Source organism: Parambassis ranga, chromosome 24, assembly GCF_900634625.1.
Source record: "Parambassis ranga chromosome 24, fParRan2.1, whole genome shotgun sequence".
In the NCBI taxonomy this organism is placed as follows: domain Eukaryota; kingdom Metazoa; phylum Chordata; class Actinopteri; family Ambassidae; genus Parambassis; species Parambassis ranga.
The window spans coordinates 7,374,020-7,393,243 of record NC_041043.1 but is presented as its reverse complement, the minus strand read 5'-3'; the positions used below and the strand labels follow the sequence as shown (position 1 = coordinate 7,393,243).

The 19,224-nt window shown below is 41.1% G+C and overlaps 1 protein-coding gene across 2 annotated transcripts; it reads left to right on the top strand.

The window, feature by feature from the left end:
* Window positions 1-1,109: 1,109 nt before the first annotated feature.
* On the top strand, window positions 1,110-2,517 carry LOC114428726 (homeobox protein OTX2-like). Of its 2 annotated transcripts, none has more exons than XM_028397392.1 (3): window positions 1,110-1,206; window positions 1,412-1,563; window positions 1,882-2,517. In XM_028397392.1, the coding sequence occupies exons 1-3, from the start codon at window positions 1,110-1,112 to the stop codon at window positions 2,515-2,517; spliced, it is 885 nt and encodes a 294-aa protein (XP_028253193.1). The 2 variants fall into 2 exon arrangements, with proteins under 2 accessions (XP_028253193.1, XP_028253192.1); XM_028397391.1 differs by having other exon boundaries at window positions 1,110-1,230.
* The last annotated feature ends 16,707 nt before the right edge of the window (window positions 2,518-19,224 follow it).

Genomic DNA, 19,224 nt, shown 5'->3' with positions numbered 1-19,224 from the left:
ATTAATATTCAAATATTTGATATTTGAAAATGCGTTTTTGTTGTTTTTTGTTGCAAAATTTGCTTGAAAAGTTTGACTTTTTTTTGTTTTTGAAGAGATCTTCCCAAAAATAAAAACAAAACTATAAAACAAAACATTTTATTTACTGTAATCTGTTATTTCTACACAACCTAAAGAGAGGTACAGTGGGCCATGTCCCTGTTTGTTTGGATTAAGTTTAAGTGCTCCTCTCTAATCAACACTTTTCGATAGTCTCACCTTCCAAATCTAATTACCGGGAGCAATTCATTAAGGAAGGAGGAGCAGGGGGAATCACCCTGAGGACTCTCCATAATACTCCTGAATTAGCCTTTACTTTGGGGGAATGTTTCAAATTATTTAGTTGCTCTTCGCATTTTAATGTCGTTACATGTGAATGTGTAGGAGTTTTTCGTGGAAACAAACAATGAAGATGCTTGATTGTGTTTGAATGAGAGCACAGTTTGCAGTATTGGCTTCTTTGTTTGTTCCCTTAAGTCTTTTGTTATCAGCATTACTTATCGGTCAACACTGGGCTTTGTTTCTGCAAATGGCCCCCAATCAGCTGCCTATTTTTTAGCTTTACCCAACCTGTGGGTATATGCTAATTGAGCGCTCAGTTTGGGGCCAACGAGTGTGCGCATTTTAACGACAATGTCTTGTTTTTGGTGGTACTAGGAGAGGAGGAGCGGAGTGTGTTTGAGGGGGGTGGGGGTAAGAGGCGGGGCTATAGTAGCAGTTAGTGTGTGTGGTGGTAGTGGGGGGGCTGATGGCGTAAACGCCTGTCAGCCAGACAGAGCATCTTCAGTCCAGCAAGGACAGCTGGGGGTCTCCACTCGGCTTTAAGAGCCCTGCGAGTTCGAGGACGCCCACTTCTTTAACCCCACCGCTGTGCGTAAAGGCTGTGCGTAAAACCTGCGGACACCGGCTCAACATTCCTCTTGAAAAAGACAACGTTCTGCTTATGTCTTTGCTTCAGGTTCTTGTGGACGACTTGACAAACCAAACGGAGACCAGTGAGGATTAAACTCCATTTTATGCCCTTTTTTTATCATTTCTTTTGATCGTTGCTCCCTCCACCAGTCGCCAGCATGATGTCCTATTTGAAGCAACCACCATACACGGTGAACGGACTGAGCTTATCTACCTCAGGAGTGGACCTGCTGCATCCGTCAGTGGGATACCAAGGTAAACATAAAAATCAATCAAAGAGTTTCATTAATAATTTAAATAAATGATAAATACTTCACATCAGAAAACAGCCAAATGGTCTGATAATAAAAACTCTATCTCTGCTGTGATTATTAACTGCCTGGAACAAAGATAAAATTTTAACTCTAATAAGTCTGGATGCGTTATTTTAATGTTTTCCTAACCTTCGTCTTATCATCAGGAACCCCTCGCAAACAGAGGAGGGAGAGGACGACCTTCACTCGGGCCCAGCTCGACGTGCTGGAGAGCCTGTTCGCCAAGACGCGCTATCCTGACATCTTCATGAGGGAGGAGGTGGCCTTAAAGATCAACCTGCCTGAATCCAGAGTGCAAGTAAGTCACACACAACGCAAAGAGTCCATTATGGGAGGTGGATATTTGGTCATTGTGTCCCTGAGAGGAGAAATAAACGGTGCTTGGGTCAAAGGGTCTTCTCCTCTTTGATCTGTACACTTTATACAACACTTGTTTTTGTCTGAATCGCATTAAAATGGTCAGACAAATAATTATAGGCTCACTTTTCCTTTATAGAGTAAAATTTGCCAACAACAATTCTAAATTTTATGCTTTACTGTTTGAATATGCTTAGATAAATAAAAGTGTATTTTTTAACAACAAATCAAATTAACTCGTGTCCTTGTTTCCCCCCAGGTGTGGTTCAAAAACAGACGAGCCAAACACCGCCAGCAGGCACAGCAGACCCAGACCGGAGTGCAGAACAAGGCCGTCAGCAGGCCGGTGAAAAAGAAAGGCTCCCCGGTAAGAGAGGCCAGCTCAGAGAGCGGAGCCAGCGGCCAGTTCACTCCGCCCTCAGGCACCACACTCCCGGCTGTGAGCAGCAGCAGCAGCAGCGCGGCACCTGTCTCTATCTGGAGCCCGGCCTCCATCTCACCTCTGTCAGACCCGCTGTCTACCTCCTCCTCCTCCTGCATGCAGCGCTCATACCCCATGACCTACACCCAGGCGACGGGCTATAACCAGGGCTACACCGGCTCTTCGTCCTACTTCACGGGGATGGACTGCGGCTCCTACCTTTCGCCTATGCACCACCAGCTGTCCGCCGCGGGCTCCGCCATGAGCCCTATGGGCAGCAACGCGGTATCCAGCCACCTGAGTCCGGCGTCGTCTCTGTCATCATCCGCCTACGGAGCGGCAGGACTCGGCTTCAGTGGCGCGGCAGACTGCCTGGACTATAAGGACCAAACATCCTCCTCATGGAAGCTCAATTTCAACGCAGACTGTTTGGATTATAAAGACCAAGCAGCGTGGAAATTCCAAGTGTTGTGAGGGGAGAAAAACAGATAAACTTTTTTTATAAACTGCATACAGGCAACCCCAATACTGGGAGCAGCAAGTGCAGCGTTTATAGGCCCTAACTTCTACCTCGGGCAGAGCAGAGCAGGACTGCCGTGCGCTTGTCTCACTTGTTGGGTTAACTTATTGAACATTCAGACTGACTTCTCTACAACTTTGATCAGGGGCACGGAACAAATTTGTTGACCAAAAGGAGGAAAAAAGACGGATCAAGAGGGCAAAAGATCCAAGCCTAACTTGGTTAAGTTTGAAGGATAGGTCAGGGTTTCTTCTAAGCTCCTTAAAGACTCCCCTCTTTTTTCTTTTTTAATTTTGTTGGTACGCTGAAGGGCCCCTTTGATCAAAACGTCGTGCATGTGTGTTGAAAAGTGTGTGTGTGTGTGTGTGAGAGAGAGAGAGAGAGAGAGAGAAAGAGAGAGAGCAGCTCTGACATGAACCTGAATGCACTATTTAATTTATGAGAAAATATGTTGAAAACTAGTAATAAGACAATCAGTCCGTTTGTGTATGAGTGTCCCTGTGTTTCTGAAATATTTTTTACCCCATGTGTTAGGTTTCTTTCTTTTTTTTTAAAGTTGTGATTCTTTACCTGTATGCAATTGTGCTTTACTGCAACAAATGCGCCACAAGCCAGCTGTGAATTTAATAGTTTAATTTCCATGTCCCCTGTGTGAAATGATAAATTATTCTAAGGACGTTTAGTTAAATAAAATAAGGAGTGCAGGGTAAATCAAGACAGCAGTCAGAAGGGTCCATTTTCAGTGTAAAGTGCGTTGAGGAAGCCACAAACACACTAAATGACAATAAAGACCACTTGACCTGATCCATAAATCCATCTGATCCATGTGTTTTGTTTCAGTACACAACAGCACGATCACTTAATTTAATTGATTTATTTCGATTTCAGTTTGATGTAAACGTTCAATACATACATTTACAGTCAGTTTTCTGACCTGCATGATCCACTAAAATGTCATTATATCGTTTCCTATAACTGCCTGTTTTTTTTTGTTTTTTTGATTTTTTGTTTTTAAAGCCTACGATTGCTGTCACAAGTGCCCAGAGGAATGTGAATTACGAGAGAGCTATGTTAATCCCGTCACATAAAGCGGATAATCCAACATTTTTATTGACGGCTTTAGTTCAGGGCGCACCGCTGGCCAGTTCACAGGGAGAAACGTGAAATGAGCTCTGCTGCTGAATGGTTCTGGGGCAAACACGACTTTAAACACTGCAGACACACAACACACACACGGATTCGGCCATTAAACACCAGCTCTTCAGAGCGCAAACACACACCAGTGTAAACACAAACAAAATGCCATTTTTCACATATTTACAATACAGATCACATTAATATAGAAAATATGAAATAATGTTTAGCCTCTCGTCTCTGATGCAAACTGGAAAACGCACTACAATCAATAATAAATTTATTCATTGTTATCGGTCCATGGGTTTGTGGCCATCAACCTGAACGAGTTTTAAAAGAAGAAGAAGCTATTGTTTTACTTTTTTGCTGCCTGAAAGGGATTTGTGTTGCTCATTTGGGCCCTAATTAGCACTAAATGACACACAATTATACTACAACAGTAAACAAATTGACTACGTGGGGAATAATATGTAATCAGTTATCAGAAACCCTAGATAATAAACAAAAATAAAAACAAAGAGAGCAGACGTAAAGACTAAATCCACAAGCTCGTTATTTTTGCCACATTTTTCTTTTTGTTTTTTTACAGTAGGAATCAAATATGTCACAATCATATTTAAGGTTTCAACAGGTTTTATAATAAGTGTCAGCAAAGAGCAGTAAGTCAGTCCCCCGTGTAGCACGGGGACCGGCCGGGGGCCCCCGAGTATCCATTCGGTTTTAATTAAGCACAAGCGGCACTAAAGAGGACATATGGGCCAGGCAGACGCGCTTCATTAATCCTCTCATCGCATTTGAGGATGTTAAACAATAAAAAAAGAGGAGAACCTCTTCTTGGCCAAAGGAGACCGCACATTTTGTCGACGGTGGCCCCGAGGCAGGGCTTTCCCCAAGTGGCAGCACTTCACCGCGGCCAGGGTTTCCCGGATTTCCCCGCCGGCAAAGAGGAGATCTGACTGAGGCAAGCAGGGCGTCCCAACGAACTATAACAACTATTACTGTAACCCCTGTGAAAGGCTAGAGGCGACATGGGACAGGGACATTGTAGCCGATAGACCTTAGACCCTCAAACGTCCCATGATGTCCTGATGAAATAATTTTAGTACTTGGAAAAATAGAAGTTTTAGAGAGAATTTTAGGATTGAATGTTTTTGAATGGACCCATATCTAAAACCACTTCTGTCACCAGAGTTGACCTATCTATCTATCTATAAAATACTGCAAACATAGAAAATATCTAAAGTAGGCCTGAATATAGTGGATTAATAAAGTATCTATATATCTATATGTTACATCTATCACTCTTTGATAGACTATGGCCAAAAGTGTTATAAATTATTTGACTTGGCAACTATAGGTTTATCTATGACATACTATCAAGTCTTAATTTATGGATTAATTTATGGAACCTGGATTTTATTTGGTACACATTTCAAATGAGCAATAAAAAATACACATAAAATGCTGAGATTAAGAAAAGCTTTATTTGTCCCACAATGGGGAAAAACAGTCCAATCTGTCTATTATTACCTATAAAGGCTGTCATAAAAACTTCAGTGAAGGTCACACATATGACTATTTTGTGGGTTAGTACAGGATAACTGGGTGACCCCTCTCCTCTCCATTTGAATACTGTAACCGCCATCTGAAACATGGACCTAATTTTATGATGGCGCCATATAAACTTTTAATAAAGAAAAAACATTTGAGATAAACGGCCAATGGGTGAGAACATAACTCAAGACTATTGTTATGCATAAGTATGTGTCCTACATTCCCAGGGTGGCAATGTCTATCACATATCAGCACAGCGACACATGCATAATTCATCTGCAACAACAGCAGTCATTTAAATAAATGAAACAATAGTGTTTCTGTGCTCTCATCAGACTGGCGGTTGAGGAATATGGTTAAAAGTAGCCACAGCGAGTTTTAACTCTTCATGACCCTTTCTATCCACATTAAGTGAGTGATTTCATCTCCTGGATTACACAATTTGATGAGATTATGCTAAATTCTATCGGATGTACCCCTAACTGATTTGCCATGATGTTTTAATGGGACATAAATCAAGGCAAAAGTTCTTTTAATTGCTCCTAAAGACTTTAAAGTACAACTTTTTAATTTTAGTTCACACTTTATTCTGATGTCAGACTGATGGAGCTGCTTTAAAATGCTGTGATTACTTTGTTATAAACAAAGAGGGCAAAATAAAAAGACATCAGAAAATGTGACTATTAAATAAGAAGATCTTCTGCAGCACTTGCAGCAGGTTAATTCTAGTGGTTGTGAAGCTAAGGTTCTAACACTGTAGGGCTACAAACACATTAATGATGGTAAAAGAAGAACAGAAACGTCAAAAGAGAGGTCAGCGAGTTCATCTGAAGTGTGACATTGGGCCAGCCATGCTGTGTTTTTGCAAGAGATCTTAAAAAGATGCTTTTGTATATGCTTAATAATAAGAAAATTAAGATACTTATGGCTCTAATATTAATCAGTAAAATGACGTTGCGTAAACAAATTATATTCAGTGAAACTGTATTTACAGTATGTAAATGCTCTTTCATAATGGCTAAGCCATTGAATTAGGTTATTTATGTATCCCTGACGTGACTGTTATTTTAATTTTATTTGCAAATATATACATATATATACATACACTATTTTAAGATATTGTTGTCTATTTTCGGTCAGTATACAGAAGTATCCCATATGAGTTTGTTGTCAATTGTGAGCATGCACAAACTGATATTTGCTGTACTTTTGTCAGGTGAACACCCCCTGGATCATGTTTATCAAGGTTTATTTGGCTTTTTTCCCAACTTATGACGGAAATTGCAGCAGAAAACGTTCACTGACTGGACCTCCTCAGTGTTCCAATAATAATAGCTGCTTTCGCCTTCTGTTGATGCTATTTTTGTATTGTGACCACAGCACACAACAGGCAGGCTTTTAATTTTGTCATTATGAGATGAACGTGACTGTGACTGTGACCCCCCCCCCCCATATCCTGTTTAAAATCATAAGAAATACCTTCACAGTAAGTCACTGAAAATGCTTGTGAAATTCTTCATCATCTTTTTAACCACATGGACTAAATCTCATTATAGGGGTCCTGTAAAATCAGACTTATCTGATCCTAAACTGTATATTAATCCCATCCAATGAGAACTCAGTTTAGGTAGAATTAACTATATTTACATTAAACCTTATGACTGTATAATAACCTTTTTAAAAGAAAAATATTAACAAAATATCAGTATAAACGACTTTGTGAGCGCTGCTATGGGATTTGAGGGAGCCGAGAAGTCTCCACCATATGGTACACATGTGAGCCAAAAATGTTTATAATGCTGAAAATATTGTCATTCAGCAAAACACAACACACACATATGTTGTAGTGTATATATAAAGACATAAAGCAGAAAGCTGATTATGACAAAATCCAGCATATGTAAAAAAACAAGCATTGCCATTAGAGAATTAGTGTTTTACTTAAAGTTAATTCCCATTTAATATTTCTTTCTTTCTTTTTTTCACAGCATCCATTTAGCTTCAGACCATACCACCCTGGATTATGCTGATGGTGGACATTCAGCCAACAAAGCACTTCTGCCCTTATGAGAACAGACCATTAGCAGGAAAAACATAAATCTCCTTATGAGAGCAAAGGGAAATGCTTTAATAACAGATTACATGCATTTAATGGCCAAATTTACATCCATAAGCTGCTGCTAAAAGCATTTGATGCAGATAGTTGACCAAGGGAAGCTCTGTCAAGGAAGTTACTGTATAGGAAAACTAAGTCACTGAAGAAGAAGACATATGTGAGACTGTCAGCCTCATTTGGCTCAAGAACACTGTCTTTAATTTGAAGCACAACAAGAGTTTTAGATCACCCACCTCAAACAGTGCTGTTGACTAAATGAATGCATATTTCATATAGACTTTACTTAAAAACAAAGAGGCAGCAAATGAGTTTGCTTCAACTGGTCGATAATACACCTGAAGTTACTGCACATGGCTGCATTTCTGCTAACAGAATGTATGGACATACTGCCTGACGTCATTCAAACACAGGACCTATAAAGCTGCAAAAGCTGCAGAGTCCAAGGTTCAAGTCCCCTGACATGATGAGCTGTTTAGGTTTCACCCATTTTCAACTTTTTAAATCACACTTCTTTTGGACCAACAACACCAGGCTTCTATCTAAATAAATGAGGATGGAGCTCTAACATGGTAACAAGGACATAAAAACTGTTTGTATGAAATCAACAGACAAATCTGATTCGACCTTTTATTACTTTGTGCCAACATGTTCCCCTCTATATGCACAAACACTCATTACACTAACTTTAAAACTAACTTTCTTTGAGCTAAATAACACAGTATGCATAAATAAACGTTTGCTTCCTTCACTCATGCAGCTGTGACAACACCTTTTAACAAGGTCAGTGCCAATAACTCACTTGTTGCAGATACTTCAACTGCCAACACGCTCCTGTGCTGCCGTACAATGCAGAGGTCAAAGGTCAAGAGGCCTCCGGCTCCTTGTCACACAACAATACATCTATGTCCATTACCAGTAACAAAAGGATGGACACTACAGTATGGTGGGGATCACAAATCCATCTTTTAAACTACAGAAAAGCCTCATGATTAAAGTCTCCTAATATCCATTGCTTGGTTGACCTTTCTCATGTGCATCGTGCAGATGGAGAGGAAACACGGTAGAGAAGAACGGATGCACAGTTAGCTGACAGATGCCTCACTCCCTTTCCCCGCCCTGACTTGGCCCACCTGTTAAAGGCAGCAAGTGAGCTCCTGGAGTTGAGCGTGTCTGTTGTGAACACATGCAGGGAGGAGGTGGCCAGGGAGCGCCCAACTGGAGATGCTGGCACGTGCCATCCAGCAAAAGTCTTTCTCCATTTACACGTCATTTAAGTGCATTTGTGCGTTCATGGACATTCAGTGAGCACTGACAAGTGCAGGTGTGTGTCTCTATATGCTTCCTCTCCCCTCAGGTATAATGCATACACAGGAGAGGTGTTGATGTAGATCAATTGTGTGTGTGTGCAAGTGTGTGTTTAGGGGAGCAGGAGGAGTGTGCCCCCTCTGCACCCCCACAGCCGCCAAACGCCTGGCCACCTGCTCTGGGATTAGAGAGCATGCGGATTACACGCGTCACAATGGAGATACACAAACACAAATATGCCCTCAGCCAACAAAAGGACACACACACACCAGACAGCCTCACCGCTAATCGCTTTTAGCATCTTCAATATTTTCATAGTTTGGGATATAATGACTCTGGATCAGTTCACTGTATATGGGATGTAATGTTTAGTTAATGAATGCACAGGCTGGAGGGGGATAAATCCTGAGCTGTGAATTCCTGCTGTTTATTTCTGTATGTGTTGCATCATTAAACTGGCTTTAATGGCTTTTGTTGCATTTGTGTATGTGGTTGAGTGACCCAGGGAGGTGTTCAGCCTTGCCTGTTGTGACCCACAGCATATCTGCTGTCCTACTTTTCAACCATAAAAACATTGTGACGTCAATAAGGAGAAAACAACAGATTATCTGGACCAAGACAACTGCACAAAACACAACATCACTGTGAAGACCTGCGCAGACAACATAAACACCAGAACTGTCATTTAGACGATTTGTTTCATCCCACTTAAAGACTACACAATACAGCTCTCTCCGCACAACATCCATTGAAGAATACTGAACCCTGGACTGGTCTCTGCTTTAGCTGCAGGTGCAGGTGTTCATTACAAGCTCTTCACAAGAGAAGATGATATTTTAGATAATACCACAACTCTACACAACTCAACACAGTTAAAAGAGGCCTCTGCTGTCTTCTGTGGCAGCTAACTTTTATCACAAGCACACCCTGGATGATGGTGGTAAGGAGTAAGAGCTGGATTATGTAAATGCCACTGTGCTTGCTATGCTGGGATTGACGGGGGAAGATCTTCTTCCACAGTCTTCCTTCGCCTTCATTTGCCCCATGGGGTCGGTGGGTTTGTTTTGCTAATGACCCCATCCCGTTATGACCTCATTCAGTTTGCGCTCAGTAATTGGTGGCACACTGATACACTGTGGTATCGGGGGAGGGGCTGACACGCCTGGAGGGGGTCCCCATTGTAAACATTCCTCTCTGACAAATAAGGTCTTGTTATTGATGATTACCAGCAAAGAAAGGGTAGAATGAGTGTGTGAATGAGTGTGTGTGTGTTTGGGCATGGAAAAGAATAATTAGGATGATGTAGGTGGTGAATGATTATGACAAGAGGTGCTACTCTTGATACTCTTTCAACTCTCAGCCTGATTGTTGCTATGAAGTCCTATTCAAAGAGTAAGAGGGACCAGTTTGTTGCTGCACTGCACTAATGATTTCAGTGCTAAAGGTAGCTGTACTGGAGTTAATCTGGTGGAAAACAGATTACTATTTCTTTAAAGATTCATATTTTATACCCAAAACATATTGGACGATCCATCAGCAAAATGTGATGCATCATTCAAGATCTGACCTAACCAGCAATAATCAGTGTGATAAAGAGGCCAATCTACACTCACAGCCTGTTGTACTTCTGTGCAGACAAGAATACAGATGCTTGTGGTTGGAGGGTGTCCTTCTTGGGAAGTCAGCTTAGATTCTATTAATAAACTGCAGCACCCTTGATCCTTATATTTCTGTAAAACAGAAAACTGCTGTCAGTAAACATACTTCCTGCATTTGTGTTTGATGGTACTCTACGCTAAAATGTAGCTTTTACGTTGCTGACTCATAAAATCTGTTTTAAGTCGTAAACGTAACACTGTTGGAACACACGGTTCAGTTCCTTTTTGTTCATGCACTGAGTCTGACCTGAGTAATCGCTTTAGTTGCACTGAGGTGTGCTTTTTTTTCAATCTGTTTATTGTGCAAAGATCATTAATCCTCAACAATCAGCAAGCTATATTTTACGTTTGATACATTATTTTACTGCTACAATAATATTTCTGTATTTGTATTCTGCATGATTTCCAACATAAAAGACCACTGCTCACAAGTAACATCTAAACCCTACATTAACATGGTGGATATAATTATGATGTATAAGAGAGGAAGATAAAGGCGTATCATGAGGAAGAGTAAAACCTGATTGGCTGCATGTCTCATTTTTCCTAATGTGTCTGAACACATGTCATTATTCAAATGATTTTAGGAGGAAATTTACAACTGTGATTTGTCTGTATTGCTACATTTCCCATCATAAAAACGTCACACGATGGCAATCAGTGTTAATTATCATGTACTATGCATAATTAGACGTTAGATTAAATTAATTAGCATGCATTATGTCTCCTCTGGGAGTTGTGTGTTTGAAGGTGCTCAGGTTACACAAATAGTGTTGCTGTTGCTACTTTGTGTTTGGCAGGCACATGAGCACCACAACAAAAAACAATAAAAACATCAGGAAGACAGAGCTTCGTTTGAGCACATGCCTGCAGATGTACCCACACATGAAACACACACACAATATGTTTTTTACTTTTAGTGGATGGCAGAAAAAAGTCATCTCTTCTGCCTCCCTCACCTCTCCACTCCCTCTCTCCCCTCTCCTCATCCCACTATCACATCGGACAGAGTCTACTTATAGTACCACGCCAGAGAGAAGAGAATGGGAAGAGAAAGGGTATTATGACAGTGAGGGGAGAAAAGAGAGGGAGTGAGAGAAAAGAAGGGCAGACAGGGTATTATGAGAGAGAGGGATGAGAGCAGTGAAGGCATTTGGAGTCTTTATTCGCCTTCCTAAGCCTCAGGCTCCGCTCCCAATCCGATTGGTCGATACGGCCAGCCATGTAAATGAAATGCAAAGCAGAGAGACCCTGACTTCCCTTTGCCAATTTGTGGGGCCTTTTCTCTCTTCCTCAGCCGATGGCTCCTTCTTTTATCAGTCTGTCTTCCTCACAACGTGATGCCTTTCTTCCTCAGTATCACAGTCTGCCGCCTTCAACCTCTGATTCTTCCTCTCTCTACATCCCTCCCTCTCTCTAGAAGATAATGATTTGCTTTTTTTTCCTCTAAGAGCTGAACTCTGCACTTCTGCAATATTCAGCTCGAAGGATTTAATCCAGCAAGGCTTTTTTTTCTTTCCTGGGAAACTCCACTGGTGATTAAGCATATGCTCTTTTGCATGTGTTCAGCAGTGTTTACGTGCAGAGGCATACGTCCTCTCTCGCTCTTTGTAGAGCAGTAGATGTGAGTCCATTAGTTGTTTGCTTTTCACTTGCAGTCACTTCTTACTTGCATTAGAGAAAACTGCACAGGTCTGACTTTTCGTGAACTCTACACGTCAAAACACTTTAAATTACACCCTTGATGTGGACGTGTATGGTCTGGGATGGAGACCCTTGCCTCCACCCTTGCCGAAGTGTGTTGACAGTAAACCAGGGTAACAGTAATGAGGACCCTGGCTGTGTTAATCTCTGGCTGTGAGATTTAGGTTGCTGTTTATTTATTTATTTATTTACTTATTTTAAAGAGTCTAATCAGCTCCAGCAGTGTTTCATGTTTTTTTTAACTGGATGGAATGGGGTGGCAGGACTGATGACAGTTTTAAGTGCAGACAAATGCCACAGTCTGTCCCAGATTAAAGATGTCCACTATACCACTGTAATCCCTGTAACACAGCCAAATTGGTATTTCCCTAAATTCCTATTGCCGAACAGAGCATCACAGAGTGGGAGACAGACAGAAAGCACCCTGTAGTGACACGCACTGCATGGCCTGACCTAAATGAACCCTGGCCCTCTCCTCTATTAAACTGCTGGCAAACACACATTTCTACCAGGAAAAATAAATGGAGACCAGTTTTAGTGACTGATTTAGTTTGTGCTTAACAAGTAAAAAGACCCACTTCTAAAAAAGCAAACAAATAAAATTAAGAAATAAGAAAAAATTGTGTCCCCAAACAAGAAAAAAGTGTCAGTGTCAAAGTGTCAAGTGTGTTCTCAAATGGTTCTTCATACAAACACTGCCACCTGCAGGCTGCTGTTCCTGATGATGAAACGCTGATAAAAAAAAACAACAAAAAAACAGCGGGCACAGAATGCACATTAAAATATCCCAATAAGAAAACAGCATTTAGTCCTTCCGTTTCAGGAGCCTGATTCAGTGTCAATGTTTACTAAGTCACTTGAATAAAACTTTTCTGCTGTATGACAGTGTGCTGCCTTTTGTCACTTTGGTGACACAGAATTCATATTAAAATGTCCATTTACTATTTTTGTGGGACTATATGATGGTTATAGCTAGAGGCATGTTGTGTCAGGGTTGTCTGCCCATCTGCATAAACGTCCACGTCCATGTCATTTTGGTAGAAGCAGTAAAACCACTTTACCCTGGTTAGATGCCAGACAGCAGTTGTTGCCTGTACTTGTGCATATGTAATGACGATAATGTTAAATCTGATTACCTTAAAGTACAGCCTACATTGGACAGGAGTAACAACTCCGAAAACTTCACATTATACCAATATAAGCCAAAACTGTTGTGCCTAATGGCTGTAAAATGATGCTGATCCCAACCAAAAACATACTATCTATAACTAACCTGACCACTCTGTTACTGAAACGTAAATTTCTCACTCACTTCTCAAAATATGTAGCCATGCAGACGGTGAATACGAACACTTTCTCAGGGAGAACTACTTGAAACAAAGTTCCTTTCAATGAACCCATTTTCAAACAAAAGCTATACAAGACAACAAGTAAGCGAGGTTTGAGTGAACTACCCCTTTAACTACTGGAACTTCATCCAGCAAAAACATAAGAATGTGTGTGGGTAGGTATGCACCATGATGGGCAATATGTGGGAAGCTACACAACGGCTTCCTGACAAGAGGGAGGAGACCTACCCTAACACATGTCAGCCAGCCACACACACCCACCCACCCTCATCATCATCATCCTCCTCTCCTTCTTCGTCCTCCCCTCAACCCTCTCTCTTCACTGGTTCCCTCTTTCTCCTCCCCTCCCCTCCACTGTCCCGCCAAGCTGACAGCTCCAAGCTCCGTGGAAAATGAGTCTCGTTCGCATTACAATCGCGCGGGACAGATTCCATTAGCACTATCTGAAATTGAGCACGGGGAGCAGAGAGCGGGAGGCAGCGGCGCACGCCCTTATCAGAGGGAGAGGGTGAGCTCCTCCAACGTCACTAATCCACCGGGTGGGATTGAGCGGGCACACACACACTCACACAGTAGAAGACAACTTGGGGAAGATGGAGAATGAACACACACTCTTTCACATACTAAAAAGAAAACATGCACAAACAGGTAGAGGGACATATTTACACACACACACACACACTACAAAGAGAGAAACATGCATAAACACAAACAGGAAATGAAAAGCTCATGATCCCACGCACATATAGATACCACAAGCTAAACTCTCCAGTTCTACAGGGTAATTAAAAGGACCAAAATTTGCATCAAGCTAAAGGGCATGATGAAACTGGTAGAAAACAGGCAACAGATCAGCTCTGAGCTTCTGTGCCGCTGTGTGTGTGTGTCAGTGTTCTCCTGAGGAGTTCTGGCAGGTCTGTTTGGTGGTTGCTGCTGTTGGGATTTGGAACATGTCAGTCGGTGGGTCTAAGATGAAACTGAGCCTCTCTCACACTTGCTGTGTGATCTCCCAGCCTCTCTTCCTCTCATGTACACAAACATCCCAGCATACATATGAATATAAACACATATATGTGCGTACAAACCCCCCCAGTGTCCTCATCCTCATAGCTATTAACCCCTGACACATAAATCCAAGGGTATGCTAGTGTGTGATATTAGCTCTGTGAGTGTATGTGTGTGGGAGCTGAGAGTGTGGATGGGGTTAATCTTTATGTAGTGGGGATCTTTCACACAAGATCACTCAATTTAAATAGAGCGGGAACACTTTGATGTCTCCAGCCCTCCCTCTTTTCCTTTCTCGCTCCGTCTCTCGTTCACCCCTCTAATTTGCTTCATGTCGAACCCCCCCCTCTGTGCCCCAGTGATAAGGTGTAATGAGAAATGTTTTCAAAACGGCTCTCACCTACCATGCGATGCTAATTGAGCATGTGCTTGATACAGCCAAAGAGGAGAGCTCTCATCCCTGACCGCTGAAGGTGCTGAGGAGAGGGAAAAAAGACAAAAAGGGACTCTTATAGTTTTCCAGTCATGACTAGAAGGCAAAAAGTGAAATAAAAGTGATGCACACTTGCATCGACTGAACACAACTGACAGCCCTGCCCCCTTCAAGACACAAAGTAATGAGAGGAAATACCATCTTCATTAGTTGTCATTTACAGGGAATTATGGCGATGTTTCCTTGGGGCTGTTATTGGTCACGCAGCGAGCATCAGGGAGGGGAGTTTGGGATGATGTTGGCCTACATTCATTTAGCAATAAAAGCACCTCCTTCATCAAAACAAGTACCAATAAACTAAAGCAAAATACAAATCACAACCATCAACTGAAAGATTAATTTGTTCAGTGTCATTTCAGAAGTACAAAGAGGCAAAATAAAACCCCACAGATGAATACACTCAGTAAATCATGCACTTTATTCTTCAGAGGGGAATTTATCCAAACATGGGTAAGAATTCTAGCCTGATGCTAAATACTAGCATTTCCAAACATTTCTAAACAGCATAAACAGTCGTATACGTGAGTAAAAGCAACACGAAAACAGAATCTTCCATAAAAAACATCAGTATCACAACGGGGGCAGCATTAGCTAGCTACACATTTAAGCTAGCTAACATTAGCAAAGTCGTATTTAAGTCAATCAGTGCTTAAAATGATTCCATACTAATCTAGCATGCTTATGTTAAGATGCCAAACTCACAGCAACGGCCAGATTATTTATGACATGGAAGAAAACGCAACAAACATGGCTGACTATTGTATAATTTCGGTTGTTATTATCGTCTTTTAATGAGTTTTTAATGTTACCTTGGAGGCCACTGAAGCTGTCAGCACAGGTACCTGCGTGTAATCTCGTCGGTTCACAGATATCGCGAGATATCGTGTAGTTACCATTTTCAAACCCAGCGATGTTACTGTTTTTAGGCTATAAAGTTGTTAAATGTTTCTGTTTAAAATCTTTAACATAATTACATGTGCACATTTCTATTTAAGTTTTATCACAATTAAAAAAACAATCATTTCTAAGTTACTTTTTGGTGGTTTTAGTGACAATCCATGTTCTTCACAGTAGGCTACCATGATCAAAAACACTGCGAAAAACACTGGGAAGTACTTATTTAATTCTTTATTCTCTATATACATATATAGCCTAAATATACTTGAATCAGGGTTTATATCATCCACTGTGTAAATTCACATCTTTATGAATGGGACATTTTTGGAGTTATTCTTTAGTGTGTCATGACATGGAGGGGCTGCAACATGAGGAACCATCATGACGGGCACAGTTAGAAAGTGTCTTCCTGACAGTCGAGGTGAACAGATTCCCTCTGCTGCACATTCTCATCCTCTTACATCCAGGTGGGACCTCCTCCTCCTCCTCCTAAACAGTGCTGACATGTGACGACAGCATCCATGGTGGCAGAGCGTCAGACCGCATGGTGATACATGAGACAAGTCTGGATTACCAATCCACTGCCACAACATCACCTCCCTAACAGGATAACACAGCATAATAAACTCCATAAAATAATCAAACTTATTACAACTCTTAACCCCTGTTTAACACATTCTGCTCGGCTTATGTGTGCTGGCATTCACTGCCATAGGAACACAGCAGATTGTGATGCCTTCATATTGGCTTTAATTGGATTTGTTAAAATGATGTGACTAAATCAACACTTTCTCTGGTGCAGTGACTTCAGTGAAATGTGTAGACGGAAAGAAAAAAAGAAGCCAAAGTCTTAAAGTTAATTAATCGTCTGTGGCCCCGGCTTAATTAAAGTTTCTAAGTGTTTGTAGTTAATGGGTGGATTGATAGAACAATGGCATGAACACCTCCACATTTGAGAGCAGAGAGCAGAATCCGTAGAGAATTATGATTTTAGAGCTTTTGATTAACACACACACACACACACACACACAGGGACAGGAAAGTCCCCTTCAAGCTTCTGAGTCATAGATACCATTGCTCCCATTGAGGGATTCACATTAATTAGCTAGGATCAAAACCTACAAATCCCTCCATGGAGAATTCAACTGTACACCCATACCTACATCATCTATGCTGCATCCCACATCATGGCTGGATTGTTAGAAGGCCCAGGGTAAAACATTTTTTTATTGGGCAGCTTCTAACATCTGCCTTCCTCTTCTTCAAAATGTTCCAGATGACTGGTGGTTGTGAAGTGAGATTGGTGTATGCACTGGGCCACCATGTGCCAACTTGTTCCATGATTAAAGCTTGAAGGATTGTTCTATACATTTTCTAACTGCAACCTTCATACCAAGCTGACCTGAGAGCAGCTGTGAATCCCCCAGGTGGAGCTGGAGAAGCTTGTTGTCGACACAGATGCCTGGTGTCTGCTCCTCCTGGTGTTAATCAGACTCTGTACAGCTCAAGCAGAATAAATGGGCAATACTATAAATGTGAGCTAAACAAATATGTCCATCTAAAAGCAAACATGTAAGAACCTGTATTATAAATCAGATGAAAATCATCACACAGTTTCAGTCAGAACTTACGTTGCTCTCCTTACTCTGTTCTGAAAGACTTTAATGGTAGCGTGTCACTGAGATATCCATGTAATCTACTTCATTGAAAGAGAAAAAGCCTCCTCCTTGTGGTTTAAGGGTGACTTAATTTCTGTACAAACTTCTGAAGAACACCATGCAGTCTCAGCGGGACTTCACCCCTCTTTCAAAAGACATCCTGAATTCTTTGCGAAAATCTTTTTAAATATTCAATTGGAACTCAAGCACTGTGCAATTTTACAGACATTTACGGCTCCTTATCATATTTGCGTGGTGATGTACCATATAGGACTGCCAAAAGTGCTCATTAAACAGATGATTATTTTAAAGAGGTGATGCAATTCAAAGCAATCTCATCATGCTCTTGTGCTTCCTGAGAGCTGGTGGACAGCGCCCTCTGCTGGAAACAAGAAACATTTTTTTTTTCATTTTATGCTGATCCAAGTTCAACAGAGACAACAAAACAGCAAACTTTTTAACTGGTTTATTGACATGTGTATAGCGATTGTCTGTGCACCGGACGGTTAGAGAAGAATATGTTATAAAATAATACAAAACAGCTGTACATAACACAGATATATGTAAAGGAATGCATTGTTAAATGTGAGGTTTACGCTGTATAATACATGTCAGCTACTCTCTCACCTAAAGTTCATAAGTTGAGGAAGTTGAGGTTGCACCGTCTGGAATGAAGGTCAATTAATAGTTATTATAAAAAAACAAACAAACAGGTGTGGGAAGAGCTTATACTGTCACCGGTGGTATTAAAACAGGCTGATGCTGCGCTAAAATACTGTCTGAAATATATCCTACCAAATACTAAAACCTAAAAACAATAAAAAGAAATTACACAAGGACCCCTATGAGATTAAACGTAAATAAAAAAGAAATCAGCTAAAAGCAGAGAATGTCTGGTTATAAATTAGAAGCCAATGAGGGTGCTGCAGCAGTTCTCCATCCACATGCCAATGGTGTTACAAGTTGCACTGTATATATATTATATGTTTATATATCGTCACAAGCTGGATTCACTGACGGGATTAGTAGAGGACAGCTGTTACAGATGTCTTCATCGCCTGCCCACCTCTTGATGAAGACCCAGATATGACTGACCTGTGATGATCCACCCCACCGCTTATCTTCTAAACTGGACATTACCCTTGCATCTAATGTTTTGTCTTGATGACTCAAAGTGTCTTTAACCAGGCTTTGTTCAGGCTGCACCAGCTGTGAGTCTGAAATTACTAATCCTGAGCTACAGTAATTATCAACACCATGTCGCTTATCCACCACACTACAAATCTTGTATTTAGACACATTCTGAAAACAGTATGCTCAATTCTTTTTAAAGGGGACCTTTTATGCTCATTATCAGCTATATTGTGTTTAATCTGAGGCTACTAGAGTTAAAATAAAATGTATCTTACTCTGTCTTTCCAAGAAAAATGTAAACGTATTTTAAACATGGGTAAATCTACCGAAAAAAGGAGCAGCAGTAACACATTTCTTTTTGTCCTGCTCCACTTCACAAAAATGTCCCGAAAAACCTACTACTACACTCAAGTCTGGGTACAATAAGCAGTGTGAGCAGCACAATGTGAGGCCAGTGGCTGTATTATGTTCATGTGTTCCTATCTTTAACATCAGGATAACATCACTGAATGGATGATTGGTGATTATGTCCACCTGAGTGTCTGTCTGCGTCAGGCATGTTTACACTGCTGTAATCTATGAGTGACGGCTGACTGTACCCTTTTCCAGACAAAAGCCACACATTAGAGGATGTCGGTGTTTTTTTTGTAACGA